This window comes from Rhincodon typus, chromosome 10 (assembly GCF_021869965.1).
Source record: "Rhincodon typus isolate 14 chromosome 10, sRhiTyp1.1, whole genome shotgun sequence".
Taxonomy (NCBI): Eukaryota; Metazoa; Chordata; class Chondrichthyes; order Orectolobiformes; family Rhincodontidae; genus Rhincodon; species Rhincodon typus.
In genome coordinates this window covers 39,856,966-39,868,594 of record NC_063341.1, presented here as the reverse complement: position 1 = coordinate 39,868,594, position 11,629 = coordinate 39,856,966, and the positions used below count along the sequence as shown (strand labels likewise).

The window sequence follows — 11,629 nt, the reverse complement described above, 5'->3', positions numbered from 1 at the left end:
CCATCGCAATGACATTGGTATAGTAGTGAGCGTAGCTGCATTCCGAGCAGTTGACCCGGGTTCGATTCCCAGCTATCGCGGTCTTAAGTTTTGTGAGGCATGGTGACTCAGTGGTTAGTACTGCTGCCTCAGTGCCAGGGACCTGGGTTTAATTCCAGCCTCGGGCAACTGTCTGTGTGGAGTTTGCACATTCTCCTTGTGTCTGCGTGGGTTTCCTCCCACAGCCCAAAGATGTGCAGGGTAGGTGGATTGGCCATGGTAAATTGCTTTTGGGGTTAAGGGATGTGTAGGTAAGGTGGGTTATAGGGGGATTGGGTCTGGGTCGGATGCTGTGAGGGTCAGTATGGACTTTGTTGGGCCAAAGGGCCCGTTTCCACATTGTACGGATTCTGTGATCTTCTCTCCCACCTATCCACCCCTCCCATCTCACTAACCAATCCCCACCACTGCCTACCTGCACTCGCGTATCGCTATCCCACCTACCTTTCCCTGGCCCCACCCCTCCCCTCTCTCTTTATTTCCCAGCTCTTTCCCCCTCCTCCCCCATTCCTGAAGAAGGGTCCCGACCTGAAATGTCAATTTTCCTGCTCCTCTGATGCTGCCTCGCCTGTTATGTTCCTCCAGCTCCACACTGTGTTACCACTTCTACCAATTATCTTGAATCTGTTACCTCTGGTTACCAATCCTCCTGCCAATGCAAACATATTCTTTCAAAAAATCATTTGTAATTTTGATTATTAAATCTGCTGTTAAGTATCTCTGCTAAATCTCCTTAAACCAGTTCTCTAAGGAAAAGGATCCCAGATTCTCCTTTCTTTTTAATTGAAATCCCTATTCCCTGGTACTATTTTAATAAACCACCTTTGTCAGTCCTTGGTGAGGCTACATCCTTTGCAAAGTATGATGCCCAGAGTTGAAGACCCTACTGAAAACTGATTTGTAGGGCTTAGTAAAGCTTTCTTTTGTACTCATCAGCAAAGTAAATGAGCTGTTTTTTTTTTTTTTTTTTTTTTTTTTTTTTTTTGAACCATTTGACACTTTGCATTGTAACCTTTTGGTGCTAACTCATGGATGATCAGGTTTATCAACTTCAATTTCACAGCTGAATTTGAATTCCTGACCTCTGCACTCTAACTTTCTTTTACAACCTGGGGTTGATTTCCTGTATTTAATAAAAGAGCTATAATTTATTAAAGATGGAATTGCAAACCTTTTCTCAATCTGAGGACTCGAGCCCCTTCTTTAGCAAAAGAATGCAGAGAGCAGCCAACATTCTGGCAGCTATCATTTAATAAAATTCCAATTTCAATCAGCCATTTGACACTGACTGCAAACATTAGTCAAATGCTGAATAATTTGCAGGGTGGCTAATCTGCCTCAAACACCTCTCCAATATCTACAAGATACATTTGAAGTAACCTCTGTTTTTTGTTTTGTTTAGAGTTTTCTGGACTGAACAGAAACGTTTTCTTCTAGTTGTCTATTCAGTTACGCACAGACAGCCAGAGTTCTATGAAATCCATCCTTGCCATGAGCATCAGAAACTAGATTTCCAGCTGCTTACCAGTACAGAAGTATTAAATCTTTGCACAGTAAGTATATGGGCTTATTCAAGGGAAGCATTGCATTCTTTGTTACTGTAAACATTTTTTCAAAAAGTCAATTTGATGCTAAGTTTTCTATCTAATTTTCTGTGCACTGTCTACAAGACACCAGTTGGGAGAGGGTGACAGAGATAATCTCCATTTATCTAGATAATTGCAGTTCCAGCAAAGCTGATGTCACTTTCTGATCCATTTGATCAGCACCCCATCTAAACATTCTTTCCCTCCATCACCAATGGTAATAAGATGCATTGAAGTTCTCTTTAAAACTGTTTCAATCACACTTTCCAACCTGACAACCTCCCACTTAGAAGAATAAGTGTAACAAACACATAAGAACACTACCACTGGCACATTCTACTCCAAGTCCTACACCCAGCCTGATTTGGAACCGTATTAGTGTTACTTCACTATCGCAATATCAAATCCTGGAGCTATCTTTCCAACAACGGATGTACCTTTACCACATAGACTGCAGTGGCTCCAGAAGGCAACTCTTTACCACCATCTTCTCCAGAGTAATTAGGGATGAGCAATAGATGATGAATTTGCCACAAATGAATAAATTATCAACATGTACCATGTTATCCTAATACATCAATGGGCAAATGGCTGATAGAATGACTTGCTGTTTTGCATACAGTCCAGTTTTACCTTCCATTAGACCTCCATCCGTTTCACAGACAAATTAAGAATTCTGGGAATGCTGACCTGCTGCTCTCTACATGAATTTGCAGCTATTGAGCAGTTTATTCCATTGAGATTTGAGGTTCAGTTTCTCTGTTTCAAAACCAGAGATTGCTTGCTTGTTTTATATAACTCGCTGCCTGGCTAGAAGTATCCTGTTACTGAAAACAGGACCTCCTGCATGGTCGCATTACTGTTCTGTCTATAAAACTACCATTACTTGATTCCATTCTTGGAGTTTAACTAAAATTGGTTAACTAACAAAGGCACCTCCTCCCAATCTGATAGTCACCTCCAGAGACCTTTTGAGGATGTATTCTTCAACTCTTTGATTTCTGCATGCAGCTCCTAAATAAAATGTCAAGTTTTCTGTATGGTGTCAATCTTTTTAGCCAAAATATAGTGTTACGTCAGTTATTTTCTCCAACTACACGCTAGGAAGTGAAGCAATCAGCTAAGGAAAGATGCACTGGCATTGGAGGCAATCCAAAGAAAGGTCACTAGGCTGATACCAGATATGGAAGGACTGTCTTATGAAGGAAGGTTAAGTAGATTGAGCCTGTATTTGTTGGAATAAAGAAGTATGAGAGACAGTATACAACATTCTTGGGGAGCTTGACAGGGTCAATGCAGAAAAGTTGTTTCTTTTTGTGGGAGAGTCAAGGACCGGAGGGCATAATCTCAAAATAAGGGGTCCCACATTTTAAAAGAGCTGAAGAATTTCTTGAGTGAATCTGTGGAATTCTTTTCTGCAGAAAGCTGTTTGAAGCTGGGTTATTGGGTATATTCAAAGATGGGGTAGACTGATTTTTAATCAGTGGGGAATCCAGGGTTATTGGGGATAAAAGAAGGAAAATGGAGTTAAGGATTATCAGATCAGCCATGATCTCATTGATTTTTATGCCCTCTAGTTTTGAACTCCCTTATCCATATGATTTTATAAACCTCTTAGAAGGTCACCGCTCAATCTCCTACGCTTCAGTGAAAAGTGTCCAGCTTATCCAGCCTCTCCTTTTATAACTCAAACCCTTCAGTCCCAGCAACATTCTTGTAAGTCTTCTCCACCCCCTTTCCAATGTCATAATATCCTTCCTATTAGCAAGGCGACCGGAACTGTAGACAGTACTCCAAAAGTGGCCTCATCAACATCCCAATTCCTGTACTCAGTGGTCTGAGCAATGAAGGCAAGCATGCTAAACTCCTTCTAAACTACCCTGTCTACCTGTGATGCAACTTTCAAGAACAATAAACCTGTACCCCTAGGTGTCTCTTTGGTGCTCCCCACCTGCCAGTTCAATTCTGTTTATTTGTAATTTTTTTTTCAGAGCATTGAGTCTTCAGGAAAACAGCTCACTGAATTTGAACTAAGTGCTGAAAATAAAAATCCAGAAAGTGATTTATTTAAGGAAGTGGTTAGCAATATTATGGGCACGCCGTAAGTATTGTTCAACATAGTGCATTTCTGATGATATTTCAGCTGCATTTGGAAAGTTGTTACATTTATTAACAGAAAAAAGTGCACCTCCGTGTTAATATCATGCTACTCTGCAGTAAATGCCTATTTGCCAATCTAAATATTTGTTACATTATACATTAAGGATATCTTTGAATATTAGTGCATTATCTTGAAATGGAAATTATTTTCCTTTGGTCACTGTGATTCATTCAGGCCTGTCATAGGTAGCACAAAGGAGTCTAAATAGCTGTCATCACCCTTTTAAAGTATGTGAACACCTTTTGGATGATGATGATTCCCTGGACTTCATCTAGCACTATCTGAGATTTATATTAAGACTCCCTTGTGGTTTGGTCACAAGAACATTGTCAGAACATAGTCAGCTTCATTTTAATTCATTTCTGTTTTACTTATGAGCCTTTTTCTTCCATAATGAAGAAATACAGAGCTAAGTAAGGAGGGGAAACACAGTACAATCATAATAACCTCCTGTTTATATACTGCTCCAATTTTTTTAAAAAGTTCTTGGATGTGGGGTATCTCTCAAGGACAACGCTTACCCATCCATAGTCGAATCGATAAACTTCTTGAACTGTAGTTTTTACAAATCCATGTATTATAGGTACTCTGACAGTAATGTTTGGTACGGCACAAATAGTATTTTTACCTAGTGACAATGGAGGAATGGCAAACAAACGTCAAAGCTGGAATGGTGTGTAACTTCCAGTTATGACTGCTCCCCTGTCCCTCAAGTGATACAGTTAGTGTATTTGAGAGGCTCTGTAACAAAACAGTTAATGGTTTTTTTTTTTACATGCATCCTTTAGATGTATACTAGTTACGTTGCACCAATAGTAGATGACTAACCATGGTTAAAGTGACTGATTTTCCACATTGCTGGATGGATGTCTCTATTCTAGCTATGTTGCTACAGAATTTGCTTGGAAGTAACTCTCATTATTCAAATTTGATATATCTGTTATTTATATGCTACTTTTCAAATAAGACGTAGTCTATTAGTTGATTTGTCTTTCATTCCAGAAATGAGAAGTAAATTGGCGCTATTGTATTTTAAGTGTAGACAGGATGATTAAAAATTGAGTGTCACTGCTGATTTAGAAAAATATTGTCTTCGTGAATGAAGATGACTGGTTTGATCTGATACAAAGTATTCAGGTCTCTGAGATTTCTGGCCAAAGCTGAGCAATCTTTCTTTTCCCTTGGGTTGTGTTTCCTTAGCTTTCCTGTTGAGCTGTGATGAGGCTAAAAGCATATAAGCTAAAGTCTAATAATTCTGCTCAGAATTTCAGCTAAATTTGAAATTCAACTCTCCATTCTGTTTCAAGTTGAGAGTATGAGCTGAGATTGGAAATCTGTTGCTTTATGTAGGTGTCAGTAGAGATTTGAATTATATTACTAAAAACTGAATAAATCAGTAACTTTCTTTTACAGCCTTCAGTGTGACATGCTTTCAAACAAAAAATCAGTTGGTGACAATGATTCTGGTGTTGAGGAAGATGACCTATCTCCAAGACCAACACCAAGTCCACACCCAGTTGGACAAAAGGTTGTTGTTGTTGTTATTATTATTGTTGTTGTTGTTGTTATTATTAATTGTTTTTAAAGTATTTGCATGGAATATTTTAAGCATGTGTTTTTGGGGGGGCCGGTATTTACTATGGTCAGTAGTCCAGATTTAAAGAGTAACTTACAAAATACAGAATGAGAGAGTACCTTTTTTAGAAACTAATCTTTTGCAGTAAATGTGCTGGAAGACTGCACTTTCAAGTCCTAAAGATTGGATTAAGCAAGTTCCAGTTTTGCAGATCTTTTCCCAAACATAAATTCCTCACAACACCTACCCATAATAGGATGGTTCTCTTCACTTCCTTTTTTTTTTAAAAAGGGCTATAGTAATTGCCTTTTGCCAGAAGATGCTTGTGATCATGTAAAATTTGATTAGCCCACTTGTAATTCAGTTCCTTTAACATGATTTTATATTCAACCATTTAAGTGTATAGCTTAAGAATATCATTTTGAATATACCACGTACCCAAAGAGCATTTTGAGGCACACTTCAATCTACAACTGTTGTGCTCACGGTTGGAAATTTGCCTCATTTCCAGTGTGTTTTTTTAATCCCTAGCACTAATTGTTATGCAAATGAGTCATATGATTAAAATTTAAGTGCTATAATGCTATGTAAATTGGACTCTGATTTTAAATGACATGATATAACAAGAGCCTAGCACTCACTCTGGATGTTGAAATGGTCAAACTGTCAGAAACTTTGTTTCCAATTTGAAAGTTGCTATCTACATTAAATGCCTTAATTTCCAGAATGCATATTCACATTTATTGTAATCTTCCTTTCTATTAACACAGTTTCCAAGAGTCTATCCTTCTGTGCCTGAGCTGTCACTTGTATTTGATGGAAGTTTTATAGAGTCAAAGTATACTCCAACAAGAGTACAACAAAATAAATTGCAACAGACAATGAAAACCCATGAAGCATCTAGGACTTTTAATGCAAGCAAACAACCTTCCAAAAATGGGCAGCAGGGAGTGATGTCCCAAGTTGTACCTCCTCCATTAAAACACAATCTGATTCTTTCACATGGATCAACAACAACTGTTAAGTCTTGTAACGAAAAAACAACAAAGTCACAATCAAAAAGCAGTCATTTTGCCAGGAAGAGTCCTGGGTCGTCGTCGTCGTCGTCGTCGTCGTCGTCGTCCTGCTCTACTCCTCCAAGTGGACCTTCACCCGACAATTCTATAGAACAACCAAAGATGGTTATGTCCACTGATAAAGCTGATCCAATAAAGAATCCTATTTTGAGTAAAGGAGGGATTGCTCCCAGGCTTCGGCAATCTATGTCTGACACACAGCAACCACAAGGACCAACTTCTCCCAACAAATCCAGTCAACATTCGTTACAGTACATTCCTAATTTTCCATCTCATTCTCCTTCTGAAATGCAGAATTTAGGATTTCCACCACACTTTCACATGCCATACCCAACGAGCTACTGTAATTGCTGCCAACGTCATGGACCCTGCTGTGGACCTTCATCGAATTCTAATTGGCAAGGAAATACTCCAGCGTATGGCTCAAAAGGAATCCACTCACTACCTTGTCATGAATGTAGTCCTACATCATGCCCACAAACTTGTTTACCAAATTCTCACTGTAGTATTGTGTGTGCGAATAACAATTCAATAAACCAGAGCTTACCTGGACAAATAGGAAGCACATCACTTTCAAACAGCAGTTTGATGAATTCACCTGGTGGCTCCTACACTCCTCCACTAAATCGGTGTAAAACGTGCACAGGACCTTCTGCCTGTTTACACTTTCCCATCGGAAGACTAGAGCATGACCAAGAAGGAAATGTAACAATGGGATTGCCTGTTAATGCTTACAAGATTCTTGTGGAACAGGATAGACAACTAAAGCTCCTCCAAGCTCAGGTAAAGTGACTCTAAGAAGTTTTTCATCTGTCCTTGTCTTTGGTCTGGTCCTTTTTTTTTTTTTTTTTTTTTTTTTTTTTTTTTTCCTTACCCCACTCCCAAATAAAAGCAAACATTAATAGGCTGGCATTTTGTGCATTTAGGTCACGATTTTGAGTACATTATATGATGATGAGTTGGCGTAGTACATGTCTCTAATGTTATAAAATGTCCCGAGGGCTTCAGGGATACATTGTAAAAGAAAGCATGATGCTGAATCACCTTGGGTGGTATTAGGTCGTAGGCTAGTTAGTAAAGTTAGATCACATTGATCCTTGGATCCCAAGGGATACAAAATTTGGTTTGATGGCAAGAGATTTGCTTTTCGGACTGGAGGCCTGTGACCAACTGTATTCTGCAGGGATCGGTGCTGGGTTCTCTGTTTATCATTGGTATCAACAATTTGAATGAAAATATAGGAAGCATGTTGGTAAGTTTGCAGAAGACACCAAAATAGATGGTATAGTAGACAGGTGAAGAAGGTTACCTAAGAATTCAACAGGATCTTAATCAACTGGGCCAATGGGCCAGTTGATAGAGTATAATTTAGATAACTATAAGGTGTTGCATTTTAGTAAGATGAGCAAGGGCAGGACTTGTACAATTAATGGTTGGGCCCTAGGGAATTATGTGGAATAAAGAGATCTCTGCGTGCAGATACACTGTTCCTTTGAAAATCCCATCACAGGTAGACAGGGTGACGAAGGTGTTTGGCATGCTTGCCTTCATTGCCCAGGTCATTGAGTATAGGAGTTGGGATGTCATGTTGCAGCTGTAGATGTCGTTGGTGAGGCCACGGAGTACTATCTACGGTTCTGGTCACCCTGCGATAGGAAGGATATTATTAAATTGGAAAGGGGGTGGAGCAGACTTACAAGAATGTTGCTAGGACTGAAGGGTTTGAGTTATAAAGGAGAGGCTGGGACACCTTTCGCTGGACAGTAGAAGATTGAAGGGTGACTTTATCGAGGTTTATAAAATCATAAGATGAATAGCAAGTCTTTTCTCACCTTAAAAATTATGCCCTCTTGTTTTGAACTCCCCTAAAAGGAAATGAGATTGAAAAGGGTGGTTCATATGTGGAATGCACTGCCAGAGGAAGTGGTAAATGCTGTACAGTTACAACGTTTAAAATATATTGGATAGGTACATGAACAGGAAAGACTTAGGGATATGGGCCAAACAAAAGCAAAGGGGAATAGTTTAGTTTGGGAAACCTGGTCAGCATGGACGAGTTGAAGTGAAGGGTCTGTTTCTACGCTGTATGATTCTATGGGTCAGAAGGTATCCTTTGATAACTTCTGAAGACTATCTTTTGAGTAAGAAAGCAAGGTAGGAAAACAGAACAGGTGACGAGAACTTGGGGTCAAGGCATAGTTGTTTGCTGGTTGCCTGAGTTTCTGCAGTGTACCAGAGTGCAGGGATCACTGCTTGGTGAATCGAGACAATAGTCTTAGGTTCAAAGGAAGCTACCAAACAGACATATTCAGTGAGAGATTTGGAAGCAAAATGAGAATCTGAAAATCAAAAAGTTGCTTGTCTCTGAGATGGTGTAAATCCATGAGCACAGGTGTTCATAGATCATAGAATCCCTACAGTGTGGAAACAGGCCCTTCGGCCCAACAAGTCCACACCGACCCACAGAGCATCGCACCGACCCATCTCCCTATAATCCACCTAATCTAGGTGTTAGGTAAAGAAAATGTAGTAAAAGTTGAATTTTGAACAGCAGGTTTTGATTAGATTTGATTGTTGGAATCAAACATATAATTAATTATTAAAGAGAGATTAAGCATTAAGGGTTCATTAAATAGCCAGCCATGCAGTAGAAGAGAGTACGGTAAGGAAATATATGCTTGAAATCAAACTGATTCGTTAATATTGTCATTTATAACAGAGGCCGTTGATGATTTTTTTTCGATTCTTCTTTTAAATTCCAGAAAGCTTAGAATCGGGAACAGGTTTTACTTTTCACTTACCATGGCTCCAAAAAGATCTAAAATGTGCCAGCAATTTGCCTATTATGATGCAGCAAATTTATTCCATATACTGCATGTGCAACAAGATAAAAACGCTACACGCATTACTGCTTGGAACGGAAAATGCAGATTTCCGTTATATTATGTATTGGCATTGCAGAAACTTTTAAATTGTGTAGCATCTTCTTCACACCATCCCACTCCTTCAAATCCTGCAACCTCATTGATTTTTGTCTGGATTAGCTATTAAAGTAATCTTACTATATTTTCCATTATGAAAGTGCCTCTCATTTATTGTTCCTATCTGCTCCTGTAATCATAACAGTAGAAAAGATTATCTTTTTAAATCTTGCTTCCACCTTCTCTTCCCAACGGTAGATTTGTATGTCTATGCATTATAAAGTTCTGCACGAGGGAGGTTTTTGTTTTGTCCTCCACCAAGTCTCCAGTGATCACTTTGTTCATTGGTCATGGTAAATGATCCCATGACTCTATTCAAAAAGGAACAGAAGATTTCTGTCTGTGTCCTGGACAATGTTGTCCCCCCCCCATGAAAAAAGTTACTAAAACTGATTAGCTAGCCACGAATTTGATAGGATTTTTGTAGGACTTTGCAGTATGCATATTAAATGCCATGTTTCTCTACAGTACAACAATGACTACAAGCTGGTGTGTTTCAGCTAAATATTTTGGGGTATGGAGACTGTGTACATTTGGTGCATACATGTGCTTTGCCTTTCCTGTTCAGTTCAGATAATGGGAACATTGAGTAACTGGCATATTGCAAGCATGTGTTCTTCCAAGAGACTGAAGGTATATCACGCTATAAGAAACAACCAGGGGTCCAAGTTAAAACATGCTGCTCAGTTCATGGATCATTGCCCACTTTTAATTACATCAGACAAATATTTTACTGCTAATGGATTGTACCACCAAATCATTAAACCATCCATATAGGACATAGAATGATAGTAGGTTACATTGCTTATCATAGTTCTCGAATAGTCTTGAGTATGGTGGAAATTGATAAACTCAGTGAGCCAGACTGTGGTGCAGGTGATCACAAATGCACAGAATCAACTTCCCTACCAGCTGTAGTGGTTCAGAGGCCTTCCTCTTTGCCTTGTCACACCTTTTTATATAGTTTTGAGGAGTTTTTCATTCTAAATGATCACTTGGCTCTCTCTCTCTCTCTCTCTCTCTCTCTCTCTCTCTCTCTCTCTCTCTCTCTCTCTCTCTCTCTCTCTCTCTCTCTCTCTCTCTCTCTCTCTCTCTCTCTCTCTCTCCCCTCCTCTCCGAGACACCTGATCTCTTGTGTGCTATAGTTGTACCTTTTATTTGCTTAGCATGAGCTCGAATTCAGAATTTTCATTTGCCTCACCAAATGCTGACTTTTCCCTCTCCCCTTCAAAAGATAGAGGGGGTTCAGTTGATTTTGGTTTCAAGGTGACTTAGCTGAAACGGTAACTGAGTTGATTCTGTACCATATAACAGCTGCTACAAACAACTGCACATTTTAACAATGTTGTTGACTCACCACCCTGGCTGTGTGATATTAAATGAAGATGTGGATTGGGACTGGAGTTTTCCTTGTGTTCCAAATAATGCTGCAAGCCACTGGTCCTGATAAATCTCAGCTGCACCAGCATTTTCACTTGGCTAAGTTCTAGTTGTTTGTCTGAGGCAGGAGAATCCTGAAGTACCCTTTGGTCTATGGGCCTCTGGTAAGTAACATATGTTCACAAGGAAGAGAGGGCACTTGAATCAACCAATGAGTTCAGACCCTCCTATCCATGGCAAAATAAACTGACATCCAAGGGCTTCAATCTTAATCTAATAATATTTTAAAACATCAAGGTTTTGTGAATATCAAATAAATCATTTACATTCTTCAGCTAACTTTGTTTGTTTGCTTTGCTCAGATTCAACGACTCTTGGGCAGGCAGCAATGTGGTGTTGCAGCTCCTGTGACACATTGCTCTTCTAAAAATATTGGCATTTCTGACTGTCTCCCTGGCTGTGGCGAGCAAATGGAATTTGTTGCTATGGAAACCCAGACATCTCCTGGAATCCACATGAAAAAAAGTGTCAGCATTGCAGTAAGCACAGGTGAAATAGCATATCTAGCATATGAACTGAAGAATTCTTTTTTGATTTTGTATATTTTGTGCACTGGGGAAATATAAAAGCTCTCATTCTCTCGCTCTCATTCTCTCGCTCTCATTCTCTCGCTCTCATTCTCTCGCTCTCATTCTCTCGCTCTCATTCTCTCGCTCTCATTCTCTCGCTCTCATTCTCTCGCTCTCATTCTCTCGCTCTCATTCTCTCGCTCTCATTCTCTCGCTCTCATTCTCTCGCTCTCATTCTCTCGCTCTCATTCTCTCGCTCTC

At 39.5% G+C, this 11,629-nt stretch overlaps 1 protein-coding gene across 1 annotated transcript in view; it reads left to right on the top strand.

Annotated features, from left to right (window-relative positions):
- Positions 1 to 11,629, top strand: part of stil (STIL centriolar assembly protein) — a 46,832-nt gene that overhangs the window by 26,472 nt on the left and 8,731 nt on the right. Inside the window, exons 9-13 of the mRNA XM_048602373.1 lie at positions 1,442 to 1,592; positions 3,617 to 3,726; positions 5,200 to 5,314; positions 6,133 to 7,221; positions 11,162 to 11,348. Of these exons, the coding sequence (XP_048458330.1) occupies positions 1,442 to 1,592; positions 3,617 to 3,726; positions 5,200 to 5,314; positions 6,133 to 7,221; positions 11,162 to 11,348 (1,652 nt within the window). The remainder of the gene's footprint in view (positions 1 to 1,441; positions 1,593 to 3,616; positions 3,727 to 5,199; positions 5,315 to 6,132; positions 7,222 to 11,161; positions 11,349 to 11,629) is intronic.